At 39.1% G+C, this 17,314-nt stretch overlaps 1 protein-coding gene across 1 annotated transcript in view; it reads left to right on the forward strand.

Moving 5' to 3' along the window:
* The window catches only part of brsk2a (BR serine/threonine kinase 2a), a 141,102-nt gene that overhangs the window by 97,931 nt on the left and 25,857 nt on the right, over positions 1-17,314 (forward strand). The window contains exons 4-6 of the mRNA XM_028407675.1: positions 1,327-1,412; positions 4,172-4,312; positions 13,748-13,864. Coding sequence (XP_028263476.1) covers positions 1,327-1,412; positions 4,172-4,312; positions 13,748-13,864 — 344 coding nt within the window. The remainder of the gene's footprint in view (positions 1-1,326; positions 1,413-4,171; positions 4,313-13,747; positions 13,865-17,314) is intronic.

A 17,314-nucleotide genomic window follows, 5' to 3' on the forward strand; every position in this document is an offset into this window, starting at 1 on the left:
TTGATGACTTAGAGATGAGGCAGAGGAACCTTTAACTCACACTGTTCCTTCCCTCTATGTCTGTCAAAGTTAGATTGTGAGGGTGGAGGAGAAAGATGGACAGGAAATGTGGAATCAGAAGGATGAGCAGATAACCCCAAGGAGAGCAGAAACACAGGGGGCTGGAGATCAGCGGTGGCTTCTGTTGGAGTGGGTTCCCTGCTGATTTTCAGTGGCAGCTGTACATGCTGACAACAATCTCTGGAGATGCTGACACAAATTCAAACTGATCAGCTCGATTTGGGTGAAGTTTAGCTCTCACCAGTTTCTAGTTCACAGTATGTTTCTCTTAGCAGCTCTGTAAGCAAAAAAAGATAGATGATCTTGTGTAGACTCAGCCATCTGCTTGTTGCAGACAGTTCTGTTTTTATATGTAGAGTAAATATCTCAGACAGACAGCTGAAAAAATAGCCTCCCATGGAAAATGTTGATGTTACTGAGTGGACATTTTGACCCTTATTCCTTCATAGCCTGTACTGTGAGTGGACAGAAATATGCAATGTCTGACTCTGACAGGTTATTCTCCTTCATATTTTTATCTTAACAAGCTGATTTATGTTGAACTGAAGAAAACCTGTGGATTATGAAATGTGATTGCAAAGTATTCAGCAAAGCTTGTTGTGTGAGAGAGTGTGTAAGATAAGACAAACACAACCTGCTTTCCCTCGGTTTTTGAAGCAAGCCACATTTTTCTCCTGAGATAGCAGTACTTACTGTCCTGGAAGCCAACCACAGTGTGGTCAGCTTATCTTGTGTCCTTTCTGCCAGTAGAAAGTGACAATCCTTTACTTATTCCTCTTAAGCTCTTGGTTGGTTGCATGAAATTTTATGTCAGACTGGTGCCTCTCTAAAAGGTCATGTTTGCAGGTAACCTCAGAAAAACAATTGGTCAGGCCTCATCACAGACTGTTAATGGCTTCACTGTAGTTTAGTCTATGTCTTGGAAGTGAGTGAAAGAATGCATTTTATACACATAGAATATTTATGCTATACATAAATATTCTATGTGTAAATCAGTTTATTTTATTATTTGTAAATAGATTGTTGAACAATTTTCAGTTTTCCTGTGTTGACTTTAGACAGCCTAAGCTGCCAGGGCTGGTCTGGCAAGTAAATGGGATAACATGAAGCCTGTGCTTTGGTCTGTCAGCAGTAATAAAACATGCGTAATTGTAAAATGGATTGACTTACATTGTAATGGTATTTTTTAGGAATTGGAACTGTGTTGATGTTACAGTAATATGTTTCTCCTTTTTCCTCCTGTCTCTATCTTTGTCTCTCTCACAGGTGGAGCGGGAAATAGCTATTCTGAAGCTCATAGAACACCCGCATGTTTTAAAGCTACATGATGTCTACGAAAATAAAAAATACTTGTAAGTATCAGCAGGTGATAATGTTTTAGTTTGATTCATGTACATAATACAGTATCATGTTTGAGTGAAAACACTTTTGTGGCTCACAGATATCATTACTATTGAGTGCTATTTTGGATGCCAGCACAGTCTTTGTAATGCCACAGATCATTTTTCCTGGCCTCCAGAACAGTTGTGATTGGTGTATTATGATGCAGGGCAACAATGATAGCCTTGGAGGAGTGGCTGCTCCATTAGTATTGGCATGAAGCATTTAATTTGGTTGCGATCGCTAGGGGACTGCTAATAGGGAGAGGAAGTCTCTGTAATGTAAACACCATGACATGCTTATCAGAGGCAAAGCCATTGCATTAGGAAATATTAGCCATGGAGAGTGTACGGCAGCAACTGTGCTTGCACACACACACAGACACACTCACACACATAAATCTCTTAGCTAACTTTAACAGTGGTGAGTGACAATCCCATCAGTCATTCATAGAAGACTTCTTGATCTACAAAGGACTGTTTGTCAACTAAATGCAATTAGTTCTCATCTTGAGCTTGCTGGCCAAATGGGATTGGGCATGCAGTGCTGTACATGTCATCCTCTAAGATGATAGGAATAGCAGAATGTTATGATTCATCCTGTAATTGGATTATTAAAATCACATTTTGTACCCATTGCTTTATCACTTCTGACAGACGGACACTAGTAACGTCATAGAAGACAAATTACTTTACATTTGCATCACAAGTGACTTGAATACACACTGTGCTGCACATCAGTGATGTAATTTTGCTCTTAATGTGGTCTAGATTCTCACTCAGATATCTCCACTTGAAAGCCAATAATTGATAGACATGCAGCATGTTTGGAGTGGGCAGTCCCGCAGTTTTAAAGATTTATTATTCTGTTGGCACTGAACCACGAGCTGTTTTAACTGGTGGGGTGTGTGTGTGTAAAAAAACTAGATTAAAGTGAAAGGAGTTTGATACATAGTCGACTAATATATTATTTATGGATATTTCATTGCTAAGCATGAATGAATGATCACATCAATATGTTATATATATATGATATGAATGATACCTTAACGAATGAAAGATGGTTACTGAAAACAGTCTCTCTTAATAGTCTTAGACCATAATGCATATGAGTACACTGTTTTATTACATACTTTGCTTTGTTGAGGGTGCCACAATGATTAATGGCAGCAGACAAGGTATTTTAATGGAGGTGAAGTTTCCTTCAAAGTCTATACATTCCTGTTGTTGAAAATGTATTGACAACTGTAAAATCTTAAAAGTGAATCATTAGAAAACATTACAAAGAATGCACCGGCTGTTTATTCACCTTCATGTAGTGGAGATACAAGCAGATAGCTATTACAGCAGACAGTGAGAAACTGATCCCAGGCTCTAGTAGTGCCCAATTCCCAAATAGCAACTTTAATTGCATTTCTCTGTCAGACCTTGAAAATGTCCACGTCTTCTGAATTCCTACGAAATGCCCGCTTTTTTGTAATGCAGACATTCCAATGACAAAGATAATCCTGGTTACATGGTGAGGGTTATTTTTGCAGCTTTTTTGCAGCTTTTTTCTACATAAGGCACATAAGAGATTATATTCTATTAACAGTTTTAATTGGAGGAGTTTTTTTTTAGTAACAAATAAACTGATTGATCAGGATAAAAATCAGTGCCCCAGATTAAAGGCTACTAAAAGGAAGAACAAACTCTTATACTTTGAGGAATTGCATTTACATTGCACTTAATTATGCATGCGAGTCACGCCCATGTTTTAGCAATGTGTTTTTAGTTATTGGTGTCTGGTCTGGTTCTTATATCTGCCAAAGTTGCTAGGGTTAGCCAGCTTTTTTTTTGAGTTAAGGTTATGGAGTGAGCACGCTTTGTGGCCAATTACAGTTTGTATCACCATATGTTAATCAATGAAACTGCCTACATGTACATAGACCTTCATGTCCATGAGAGGAGAGAGAGAGAGAGAGAGAGAGAGAGAGAGAGGTATTTTACTGCCTGCCTGGATTTCAATTTGTCTTAGTTAAGATGGAGAGAGTTTCAGTACAGGATATATGAGCAGTTTAGATGGAGCAGGGGCAGAGTACTGCCTGCTTTCAGCCCAGCTTTAGGGCCTGGGTCAGTGGAGATTCATCTCCTCACTGTCCCCTTGGAGCCCCTGAGCATGACCGTACAGTGAAATGACAGACTGCTCAGCTACACAGCTTCAACATCCACCTGACATGTGGTTGTACTGAAAGTGAGTGTAAGGGTGATGTGTATGCACAAATTTTAACCATAATATTAATTGGGTGTCACAAGTATTCTGTATATTTTCAGAGTTAATGCTACTGTATCACCTCTCCTATAGATATATATTCTGAGTATCAGAAATGTTCACATTTATGTTACGCTGTCGGCGTTCTTCACACTATGACTGTGGGAACAGCTTACAGATGAAACGATAAACAATCAACATACTTTGGCTTTTGAATCAAATCATTGATTCTAGGTGTTTTGTCAGTGTGAAATTGCTTTAAAAGAACCATCAATCCCACATAGCACTAGTTCTGACAGACCTTTTTTCTGAGGGTTTCCTCTTCTTCAGGTCTCCATTTCAAATGATTCTATAGGAAGGTATTTGTTCCTCCATCTACAAGTGAAATGCTGTCTTCATAATGTTTTTTTCCTCATATTCTGCAGCTTATGTTATTCTGACTACTGTGACCATTGTTCCTGCTTTCCTTTCTGCTTGTCAGGTACTTGGTGCTAGAACACGTGTCTGGTGGTGAACTGTTTGATTACTTGGTGAAGAAAGGCAGGTTAACACCTAAAGAGGCCAGAAAATTCTTCAGACAGATCATGTCTGCCCTGGATTTTTGCCACAGTCATTCCATATGGTAAGTGACATAATCCTCTTGCTGCTGCTGCTGCTGTGGATGTGGTGTGGGTGGATTGGGCTGATGAAAGTGTGCTTTGTAAAACACTGAATAATCCATACATAATGTAAGAAATTTGCCCTTTTGAGTCACAGTAACTTCATATAATATTCTTGTACTTGGGGTTAAAACCATAAAAGCCACATTCATTATCTGCAATCCATAAAAACATCACTTACATTTAAAAGGATAAAACAAGCAGTACATAAACAATCACACCCAGGAGGCGCAACAAAGTCAATTTGGCTGTTATACAACATTAAACAAATAATGAGTTTCCCAGTAATGAATTCTGAACAGATACAGATTCTTCCTCAAGTGAATCTACAATCTAAATTCCATTCACTTACTTTAAAACTGTTGAGTGCTGTTTTCAAACTAGTCATTCAAAATGATATTGTAGAAGTAAAACACTTTTGATATATTGTCAAGCATGTCTTACTCTCAAAAGACTTCATTTTATTTATATTATCTATGTAGACAAACATGGCACCCACCATCTTATGCTTTGTTGTGATATGGTTTATAGTTTTGGCTTCAGGGATTAATTTCTGTTTATTAGCTCATATACTTCATGCAATCACTTCTTAAGTCAAACAGGTCAGCTGGGACTGAGTTACAGCACTCGTGTATGTGTGTTTGTTTGCGCTGTACTTAAACTGTAAATTTATTATCCCAAAGCAGAATATGTGTCCCTGCATTTTATCCTCCTGTTCTTCCACCGCAAAGCAAAAGGAAGGTAGAATGGAGTGGGTTTTCATTGGCCGCAAGTAAACACTGTAAATCTCAAATAACGTTGCTGAAGGGAAAATAAATTGAAAGATAAGATACAGGAACAAAATATTTACCTGCATCCATAGTCACAAAAACAAAGCAGACAATAGTTACATTTTCTTATTTCCTATGTGTTTTTGTATGAATTATGCTAAATTGCTATGCTAAAATCAACATGGCAGTTAAATAAGGATCTGATTAATAAGCAGAAACAAGTGAAAATCTTGACCAGATTAAGAGTGCTCGTTTCATTCTGAGGTCACAAAGAATTAAAATATGGTCATTATCCAGCACATTATGATTGAGTTACCTTGGTCACACTGCTGTAATATTCACTGACATCATAAAATCCCAGCATGGCCATGACCAGGCCATGACTATTGACTTTTGTCATTGGCCCCATAATTGCATGCCAACAAGTCAAAGATGATAATGTGTGTAATCCCATCATAACCTTTGTGCCAAGGCTGTGTGCCTGTATGAGAGAGAGCAATACTTTTTTAAAATTATTCTGTAAACTGTACTCAAAGTTTGCTGAATGCCTTTTAATGCAGGAGGAGAATCTATGTAGTAAATATTGTCTGTAACATGTTGCTAAATACTTAACACATAATGTTGCTCAGGTTTTTAAACAGATGGGTGTTGTAAGTGTTTCAGTTGTTTTTTCATCTACCGTAAGTAGTAGACCCAAGTCTCATTCATTCAGGAGTTGTTTGAGAAATCTCTTGTGGGGCCACCTCAGACAAGATTACTGCTTGACATAATTACATCATAGATCCCATCAGTACTCTGCATATGGCGACTGTGTTCAACCTTTCTTTCTGTTTAGTATATGCATAGAAAGAACTGTAATGCATTTTCTAGTTTGAAGCAACAAGCAGCTGATGCTGGAATTTCATGCAAAGTAAAAAAAAAGTAAAAAGATACCTCATACCTAAATGAATAAAAATACAATGTCTTTTAACAGTCTGTGTAAATAACAACTGATAATGTGAAGAACAGATTAGGCCAATTAGGAGAAGGCACATGGGACTGACATTAAGTGCTGCTTACACATATATAGATTATCTTAACTAGAGCCACAAAGCAGTTTTGTTTCTTTTTTTCGGTTTTACTCTGTTGCTTTCTCTCTGTCTTGGCTCCTCAAATCCCCCCTCTAACGCTCCAAGAAAATGATGTCTTGTAAATTTATCATGAGAAGGATTATTTGGGAGTGTTTCTGCACCCACTCGCCCTCCTCCCAACCTCAATTAGGGGCAAACAGACAGACAGACTCAGCCCTTCTCACCTCCCTTCCATTCGCACTAATGAGATCCCAGCATCCCCTCAATAAAAAAGCGTTTCTGCAATCATTTCTTCCATTTCTACTTGTCTGCACAGGGGACCTACACAGGCCATTAGAAGTGAGCCTTTTTCTCTGTGACTCACCGTGCAGGATGGGGAGGGAGGGGGCAGCAAACACATGCTCCTCAGCCCTCCTTCCCTGCACACCTCCCATCTTCACTTCTCATTGCTTCACGCTTCCGTCCTCCACCCACGTCGTATCCCTAAATATCTCTCTTGAGCCAGATGGATGTAAGTCTGGATATGAATGAAAGAACGTAGAGAGAAAAGAGCTGTTGATGAGTCAGTGTTTCCTCTGCTGGATTCAAACCGCTTTCTGATTCATACAGGGTTTTCTTTTTTACATAGAGGGGGAGAGAAAGGTGACAAAGGCTACAAGCAGACATGGGAAAGGAATATTCATTAAAAGAATGGTAAAATGAATTCTGAGTCAGTGAAAGAAAATCATCATTTTATGTTAATATACATACGGTGTCTCTTTCCTTCTCACCAGGACAGTACTTGTGCTTGGATTATTAATCAAAGGCTCACACAGATTATCTAACTGGTTAGAACAGAGTAAGAGCACAAACCACCTATAAAGATATAACATATTTAAGATTTATTAAAACATTCTTAACCAGTCTTCCAGTAGGAGTGTTGGAGGCCACTGTCAGCTGCAGACTTTATATGGAGGCTCACACAATATAGACATAACATACAGACAACTCATTTCTACATTTACCTAAGGACTCCAAATAATAGCATCTTGTCACTCTTGACAAACATTGAAACATTTTAAACACTCTCCTGAGGAGTTGATGTGGCAGTCGTCCATAACTGCAACCAGAGTGTGTTTTCCTTTTTACAGCAAACTGAACAACATGAAGTATGTGAAATCAATCTCCACAGTTGCCTTTTTTGCTACTTTAACTATCGTAACCATATAAAGCACTTAACCTCTAAGTTCATGTGAGTTTTTAGTGATTGTATTTTTAGGTTAGACTTGACGATGTCATACTATATGGTTGACTTCAAACACTTTTATGCATTTAACCCATGCATTTTGGAAAGTAGGCCATAACAACTTCTTCAAATGAATGTCACTTACAAAGCTGGGTGCAAGTCTGCCTTTATATCAGGTTTAACCTCTCTTTTTCTAAGTGAAAATGGTGGAGGAATTTAAACTGTAGAATCAATGTGAGGTGCAGACAGATGAGAAATAGACCTTATCGGAGCCTAATCCCACGTATTGTCATTCATTTGCAACATAACTGGTAATTTTCCACACCCACTCACATCACACTGCGTTCATATGCTGTACATGTAGACATTTGCTTCACCTGCTTTTTGATGGACACAATCCTTTAACAAATCATACACAGAGACCTTTTCTTTCAGAATCAGCCTGACCACAACACACTGCCCTCTCTCTCACCCCTGTTTTCATTGTTTATTAATGATTTTGGTGTGTAACAGCCCACAATGTGTGTTTAATATAAAGTGACTGTGTGTGTAGGTCACATAAATGTTGATGAAGATTCTGTCATCCAGGTCATAATACGTAGAGAAGATTGAAGCAAGGCGTCTGGACTTGTAGAGTGTTTTTTGAAGACGTTTCGCTGCTCATCCAAGCAGCTTCATCAGTTCTAACTGTTTGGTGGGGAAACATGGTTTATATGTGGTTACAGACCTCAGTGGGTGGGTCTGGGTAAAAACTTACAAACAATAGCATTAAATGTTTCCATAAATACCTGTGATGATCTGACTGACTGGGCTGACTGATATATCACATGTGATATATGCAGTCCAGTACAGTGACAGTACAGTACCACTTCCTCAGGACAAGACTCAGCTGTTCATCTCCACCTCAAAGAAAAAAGGACACTCCTTTGAGGACAACAATTTCCACATCCTAGACAGAGAGGAAGCCATCTATGTTAAGCTGGATAAACCTTCCCTTGACAGAGGTGGTGGCCTCAGACATCATCTTTCTACCACATACAATTCAGTGCTTCCATCCATTCCCAGGAAGTTTGCACATACTCACAGCAAGAACAAAGGACTGTCAACCAGTCCCCCTCCAGCAGTCTCATGGCTGTTAGCCAGTCGTTAGACACACCTGGCCCAGTCAGCCAGAACATCACAGGTAAGTATGGAAACATTTAGTGCTATTGTTTGTAGCACTTTGTTTACCCAGACCCACCCACTGAGGTCTGCAACCACATATAAACCATGTTTCCCCACCAAACAGTTAGAACTGATAAAGCTGCTTGGATGAGCAGCGGAACGTCTTCAAGAAAACTCTACAAGTCCAGATGCCTTGCTTAAATTTTCTCTACATAGGTCACATAAAATGACTCAAACGGAGATTTAAAAAAAATAGCTTCATGTAACATGCTTACACACACATCCTGCTGTTTCTGATGCTGTTATTGCTGCCACCTACACATGCACAAACACCTGGTCCAGAAGTCACTATAAACCCACACATTGTCATAGTCACGCACATCATCCATATCCACCTTTCTGGCTCATTTTGGCTCTCCCACACTCACTAGTGGCTTGCATCGGTGGAGTGTCACTCAAGCTCTGCTGAAGAGAAAACAGTGGCACATTTAAGTGTGTTAGAAACCTGATTGACTTCTTCTTTTTATTACATTATGTTTTTGCATCTACATCTTGCAATAGATTGATACCACCAGAGTGGAACTCTTAAAATTGAAATGGCTTTCTTATCCCCCAACCTTCTGCAAATATGGTATCATTTAGTGTTGTATCTAATGGTCCTTCTTTTGCGTTATCTTTTTACTTTCTGTGAGAAACATTTTTCACATTAACTTATTTATTACTCTAGTGAGTAAGTGAGTCCATTTCTGTCAATAGCAGCCCCTGCTGTTGTGGCTGTTTATGGCTTTGTCAGTTGATATTCTTTGGAGACTTTCCCTCCGATGAAGGGTCTGCCTGCCTGCCTGTAGAAAGCCTGCATTTAAAGCCTATCATCATTACAGCTTATGGATGTTAACAACATACTGTAGAATTTTTTTGTCCCTCCTTTCTTTATATTTTTTTCCTCTATGGTGTTGAGGTGTAACATAGGAAAGGATGGAAGTTGATGGTAGAATTGGGAAAAAATGGAAATAAGGTGGATAAAATAGGTTTGGAAAATGGAAAATGAAAGTGGTAGTAAGGTGTTTTATGTTGGTCGATTTAGGAGAAATAGAGCTGGTGGCTGTAAAGGGGTTGTTATCGTGAAAAATGTAGGAAGTAAAATAAATTGGGGTGTGTGAAGATACGGAGCAGAAAACACAACATAACATAACATAAGATGACAGGCTGTTAAGAAGGCACATAAACATAATATGACCAAAGATGAGATGACAGTAAAGAGTACTGATCCTTCTAATTTTGCATAAAGCTCTGGTGACTATTTTTAGAGGTCTTTGGCACCACTATGGTACAACGAAATGGCTGATTTTGCGCAAGTCTTTTAATATCTCTGCCACTCCTTCACTCCAGTGCTTTTCTGGCAGCTTGTCTGTTTATTCTGCCTTGAAGGTCCGTTGCTCATCCTATCATCCCCAGTCAAACTCCTCTGGATTAAGAGCAAACGCCGGGTTGCACGCATAGATTTGGCACAACAGAGCAAATATTTTGTTTATTGCAGATCTAGCTGTCATTGTAGTCCTCACCTTTTAAGTCACTGCATTACATGCAACAATACATTAATGCCAACTGAATCTCAAGAACCCCACAGGAATAGATCATGTCCAAGATGACACAAGGAAGGCCTTTGTAATGTTACCATATCTAATCTGAGAAGTGTAGTCTTCTTTTACACTTGCATCCTTAACCTATTATTATAATCCCACATGGCTCCCCAGCCCTCTGGGTAAAGAACAGAGAGACATATGCATGTACACTTACTAAGAAATGTCTGACCTTATATAGTGATTGACCCTAAGTTGGATGAATGATTGTGTCTAGAACACTTGTGTCAGCAGTGAGAATATTGTTCTCTTTTGCTAATGTGATGGAATATTAGCCCACAGCTTTTTTAGCAAATGGGCTTGGTCCATCTGTAATTGGGTCAACAGAAGCCTAAAAAAGTTTGAGAGGAAAAAGGAAAGATAGAAAGAGGAGAATGATACAGAGGTGCGCTTGAGGCTAAATGCATTTCAACTCAGAATGATGGTTAAAAACCCCACTTGAGCTTATAATGGCACCAGGATGGGTTTAGTGCATTATGAAAATACAAAAAAAACAGGTGCTATTTATCTAATAAGTTAAAGTGTCAAAAATGCATTTGTGCCATTAGTGTTAGGTGTTCTGATATAGCTAATTAGTGCCACATATCTTGGTGAGATAGCATGCTTAATGAGAAGCAATATTAAAATACGTGCATCAAAAGTGTCACCATGGGAAAAGTATATTTTACATAGAGACATTAATTATATAACTGCTTATAATCATAAGCATGAGATATTGCAGATATGTGAGCCCCAAGAGACACAGTACAATCTTCTATAAATAAGAACATATCACACATGTATGTCTAAATGATCATAAGCCATTAAGAGCTTAGTGCTTGTTGAGAATTTATTTATATAAGGAAAATCTAGTTGTCTAGTTAATGAATTAATTTAATCAAAATTAATATAAGTGATAGATAACCAGTTAAAGGTATACAGTAGAGTCAGTTTAAATGTTTAGTTAGAGTTTAGAATAATATTTATAGGTATTAGACTATACTAGAGTATTATTGTTTGAGGGTACTATACTTCATTACCCATAATGCTCTAGAAGCTGAAGAGATGTACCACGTCATAACGTTTTCAGGTGTTCTGTGTTGTTGCTTGGTGAGCCGGTATGATCAGCTGTGCGCACGTCAGCATGTATTGTTTTTACATTTTTTAATCCACTAAACCTTTCAATCGTCAAGATAGCATGTGAGAGTTTAGTGCACAGTGCACTGCAAGGTCCTTTATACAAGTGTGTAGCCGATATATATTCTAACATAAGGGATGATGGTGTGCTTATGGGATAGGTATAATAGCATGATACTGTTTCATTCCCTTTAGAATCCACCTGTACACTCATAGTTGTCCTTGGAAAATCCATGAAAGGAAGCTAATAAAACATAACCATCATTTTTTGTGAAGAAAAACTGTTACATACACTGCAGCTAATGAATTTGATTCCACTCCTGCATAACATATAAAATATTCCTGCTGCGCGCCCTGCTGCGTGAGCAAGATTACTGTAGCAAAGTGCAGCTAATGTGTCAGAGAGGCCGTTTAGTGTCCTATTAAAGATACCAGAGTCGTGACAACCAATAACATATCCAGATGCAATTTGTCCCCTCAGTGCTGCTTAAATGTTCTGTAGAGCAGTCTCTCTTGAATGTTTCTGTTTTTTGGAAAATGTTAAAACTATGTTTATGAGCCTATTAAATATTGCTTTATTTTGTGTTTTTGCATCTAAGATTTAAGAGAGCATGCTCACGAACAAGTGAGGAAATGTTTTATAAAGGGGTGTGTCATGTGCTACAGAGCATAAAGTGATGGCTTTCAAAGATTGTAACAAGGCTATGTCACTTTTTTTCCTCTAAAAAAGTGGATAAAAAAATGGGGAAAATGTGATGTGTTTTCAGTGAATATTACGTTCACCCTAAAAACAGCACTTCTTTAAACTCTGTAGAGTAGAATTGATGGACAAAAGAATAAATTAAAAAAACTTGCATTAAAACCTGTTTCCATGAAGCGATTCTCTTCCTGAAGTCTGCAAACAAATGCACTTTTTTCCACTTTTCCTTGCTGGATGCCTTCCTACATGTGTATTTGTCACATTTAGCACTGTTACCTTCTGAAAGCATTTTTAGGATAAAGCGGTGTCCAGTGTAAAATACCTATTCTCAACAAATCAGTGCTGTTGCTTTTGTTGATGTTGTCACACCAAATTATTTAAGGCCCTGTTGTTCTGGTCCTGTTGTCTGGTTCCTGTGCCTCCAAAATTATGAGCTGACCTTCTGTCATGTTTAAACTCCAGTCACAAGTGATTTGTCAAAAACATTTTGCTGCTGGGAAACCATTATATTTTTAAAGCATTATATAATTAGGCATGTTCAACACTTTTCTACAGGTCTTTGTCACGAAACCTGTAAGCTTGTGCATGCACATACCTTGAAGATGCTTACTTTTGCTTACTGTCTCACACTGGTGGCCCCTGAGCATTTCAGTAAATGTTTGTTCCTTCCTCATGTGCTTTGACAGTATTAGTTAAATCTCCCAGGCTGCCAACATCACTACCAAATGATGGCTGCATGAGTTGATAAAGGTTTTAGCCTGGGGAGAACTGTTTTAGATGCTATCTATGTTTTATTTCAATTATAGCAGGGATCACAGAGACTGCCAGCATGATAACAACCAGCTGACAGCTAATCCCTCAGGACGGGAAAACGAGTCATACAGCAACTGATGTCATCTAAGGTTAAATGTCCATTGTGATGAGGCCCTCTTCAAAGGCAGACGCATCCAGCTATTGTTCTATCTTCTCTTTCTACCACTAGGCTAGAGAGAGAGATGAAAGTGGAGTTCATGACTTCATGACAGCCCCATGCCTCTAGAACTCCTGTCCGATTAAGCAAGTACATACAGTATACTGTAACATGAATTGAGGGTAGACAGTAATACAGCCCTCAACCCTGGAAGAGATGTTAAATGCACTATAAAATGCAAACACCTCTTTGAACAGTCACTCATCAAAATTGAGATTTTAACCTCTGACTCAGCAACAGTCTATGTGATATGAGAAAGATATTTCTCTCAATGGTGTCTTTTAAGGAGGGAGATGATGTCCGCTGGATATTATCCCCCTTGCTGTGTTTAGTGTAAATGAATGGCAGCTAATGAACACCACCTCTGTGTCTGGCTCCCCTTGACGCCCTTTGCTCAGCCAGTTTGCTGGTGGCTGTCTGGAAGATGAGAGCAAGGCGATGAGGGACGAAGAGACGAGGGAAACAGAAGGAGAAAAGGACACAGCAGGGGGCTGTCACATCTTGTACCAGCCCAGCACCAAGGTGGAAGCCCCATAGTTTCAGCATGGACAGATCAAAGAGAGAGGTGTTGCAGAGAGGAAGGGGGTGATTGGGAACTGGTTAAGATGCTGTGTAGTTCATTGCTGTGTGCATGGATGTGGATCTAAGTGCAATGCAGGTTCAGGTTCTCTTGTATTTTAAGTTATGATGATCTTTTTCATGTTTCATTAATTGTTTCATGTTTCTATCTCACTATCTTCCAGCCACAGGGATCTAAAACCAGAGAACCTGTTGCTAGATGAAAAGAACAACATCAGGATAGCAGACTTCGGCATGGCCTCCCTTCAGGTTGGAGACAGTCTGTTGGAAACCAGCTGTGGGTAAGTGGTATAAAAAAATACTGCCTGGTTTGTGTCTGAATCATATCCTGTTTAATAAAGTTTAGATGACTTTATTATTAATTCTAAGTTGTAGTTAAAGTGAAATTAGAATTAACAGTTTACAAGAGAAGAATAACAAGGTGCAACAGTGAAGAAAAGCTCTGCTTTGTTTTCAAAGCATCTATTATTGTGCTGTGTTGAGCTCATGAAGATATACTTTCAGTGTCTCTTACAGAGTGTACTATCTGGCCAGCAGGGCCAGGGCCATGGTTGCATATTACTGCCCTCAATCTCCTCATATCTCAAACTGGGTTTATGATCTGGTAGTCACAACCACACCAGGTCCATCAATCCGACAACTATAATGAATCCGCCTGTGGGAAAAGTCACTTTCGAAGTGGGGTGACTGCACTCAGAAGAGGACTAAAGTCCCCATATTGTGGGAGTGCCTTTATTTAACCCAGAAGAGTAGTTTAGTGTAGCGTGCAGGGTCATATTTGTCTACGAAAGAAGCAACACTGTTGTTGATGGTTTACTTTGAGGTGCGAGTTCATAAACGGTATTGACAGCATGGACTGCAAAAACACATCCCACATCCAGCCCTAATATCTGTACACACTGGCATTGTTATGGCATAAAGACTTAAATTAAAGACTTGACCTGCAAATAACAGGAGCATACATACAAGAGCATCATAACTCATCTCCTTTGGCCACAAACATCTCAGTCAACTCTTGTAATGTGGATATCTTGGGATGAATATTTGCTTTGTGACACTGCACAGGGCTGGGAGATATAGAGGCTGTGTGACATCTGTCCCACAGCTCAGATTGATTCTGTCCAGATTAAACCACCAAATCAGCTGCAACTAAAATTACATGCACTTGCATACACGCAATTCAGTGAACACAGGAGAGGCTTAGTTCATCCCTGACCTCTAAGACCCTTTGTCCTCTACTTGTTCGGTTGTCTCTCTTCGTATAATATAAAGGCAGGCTCGTTTTAGCACGTGCATGTAGACACATGCATGCAGTGGAAGCTGTTGCATAATTTTTTCAGCAGTAGCACAGTCCCTAAGCGCTGATGACTCATAGGTAGACATGAGGGCAACTGAGAGCAGTGAGCATAGCTATCTGCAAGTCAGATGTGTACAGCTGAGTCATTGTGCTGCTATGATGACCACACTGAAGTGTTTCCGTTTCCTAGAAAGTCCATATGTGACAGCTCTTACTCAGCAGTATTCAGCTGACCAGCTGAATCTATAGTTGATTGCAGTCTGCTGCCACTTCTGCTGTCTGGTCCAGGTGCAGTGCATCTGCTTAGTTCCTTTGTGTACATTTCTGAAATGCTAAATGTATTTATTGAAGGGAGGACCACCGAGACACCAGCATACATACCACAAACACACAGACACTCAGCTCTGTCATATCTTATCCTGCTCCTACTACTACTGGATAACTGTCTCATACAAATGCACCACATTTGTGTGTCTCTATACTGGGGGCCTAATACATGTGTCGAATAGTGTGTGTGTGGTTATTGATTATTCATGCTCTTCTGACTGTCCCATCTCTAAGTGTAGATATGACACTTTTTAATTAAACACATTTATCTGCCCCCTCTCTCCACATGCAGCAGTCTGACACAAATGTATTCCATTTACTACGGGTAATGGAGCTGGGTAAAGATGGGAGTTGCCTCAGGTGCAGTGATGAGGGCCTCAGAGCAGATATGCATTATATAAATACACGTACACATACACATGTATAGACTGACATGGATGACACTGATGGATCCAGGAATGCACATACAACCTCCCTCTGAGTTTGTACAGGCCCTGCTGTGAGTTTATCAGTGCTTGCTGCTTATTTACAGTAGCTCTGTTGCACTGATTGATGGAGGGAAATTATGTTGTTTGGTTAAATCCTCACATACTGTGTGCATACTGTGAGGGAATTGGTGATGCTATAGTAAACTTGGGAACACTTAGTTTTATTTATTTATTTTTTTTGTATTTTGTCAGTAATTGACAGTCATAGTTTAACCTGTTTATAAAAGTACAGTTGTTTAGCCTCAAAGGCCCTGCAGGACATTCAATTACTTATTGTAGAGTTGTAAAATCACTTTGATATTGAAGAGGTTTTTTTTATACTGAGTATGATTTATTTTTTACAAGCAATAAAAGGAATAGAACATCTAAGGGGTGAAACATTTTTATTAGCACTATAAGACGGTGTCTTACATACACGGTTCTAGCCCCTATTGTATTGACTGACTACAAATGAATAAGAGATTAAAGTATTTCTGAGAGTATGGAAAAGATTAAAAGCTACTTCAATAATGTTTTCTAAGTAGATTACTATGTCATTAGAAGAAGTAAGCAATATATTTATGTCAGAGTAAAAGAAAAAGGAGATTTACAAAGCTGACGCTTTAGTGTAGGAGCTATGGCTGGGTGATTTAATTTACTGCTGTAATATTAACAGAGATTCAGCTCAAACACAAAGCTGAGTATTCCACTCTCTACCTTGACCAACCTAAAGCTTGCAAATGGTGAGCTTATATTCATGTTGGTTCCAGCTGTGGCTTGTTTATTGAGGCTGTAATAAGACATAATAAAATTCAAGCTTATTTATTTTTTGTTTGGTTTGTTTTTTATCTCTGGCTCATCTGCATAATGCACTATGACACTTGCAATCAGGCAGGATGTTTAAGCATTTGAACTTCACTCCATTGACATGGTGGCACTGTCTGTTATTGGCCAGTAGTTTGACAGTGCGGGGAAGCCAGGCCATCAGGGCTGGTATTCCTGAGTACACAAGACAACAGGCAAGTTAATGGGTGCCATGTACACAGACTCAGACTGTCCCTCATTAGAGTCAGGTATGACACATCTCACCAGGCTGAGAGGTGATTTGCTTTGAGAAGCAATAAAAGTTGTTAATTATAGATTGAGATGAAGCTCATGCGAATTTGGAAATGTAAACGTACAAGAACAATTTATGTATAGAATAACAAGGCACTCCTGCTGCACTCATCCAGAGCCAGTGACTCATGGAGCAGAATTTGCGAGGTAGCTCCATAAATCTTCATATGATATTGATGTGTCAATCTAGTCATTGGCTTTACTGTCAGTTCATCCAGAGGCTGTAAAGATTAGTGGGTCTGTTCACTGTCTGCTGTGAGAGGATGCCCTTGACTGAGCAAACAGGAGGACATCCAAACACCCTCAGGATGTCTAAACTCCTGAAGCACATCTTGATCTACGTTCACTGGAGACATTTTACTGTCTGTTTAAATAGTTCCCTTGATATTTTCTTGACAGTGTTTTATGTCTGTTTAATGTTTACTGTGTTGTGATTGTTTGAATCTGATTTACTCAATGGTGCAGCTGTTCAAAAAGAAAAGTTCTTAAATAATCTTGATTGTTTTCTTTGTTGGGTTCTCCTG

This window comes from Parambassis ranga, chromosome 6 (assembly GCF_900634625.1).
Source record: "Parambassis ranga chromosome 6, fParRan2.1, whole genome shotgun sequence".
Lineage (NCBI taxonomy): Eukaryota > Metazoa > Chordata > Actinopteri > Ambassidae > Parambassis > Parambassis ranga.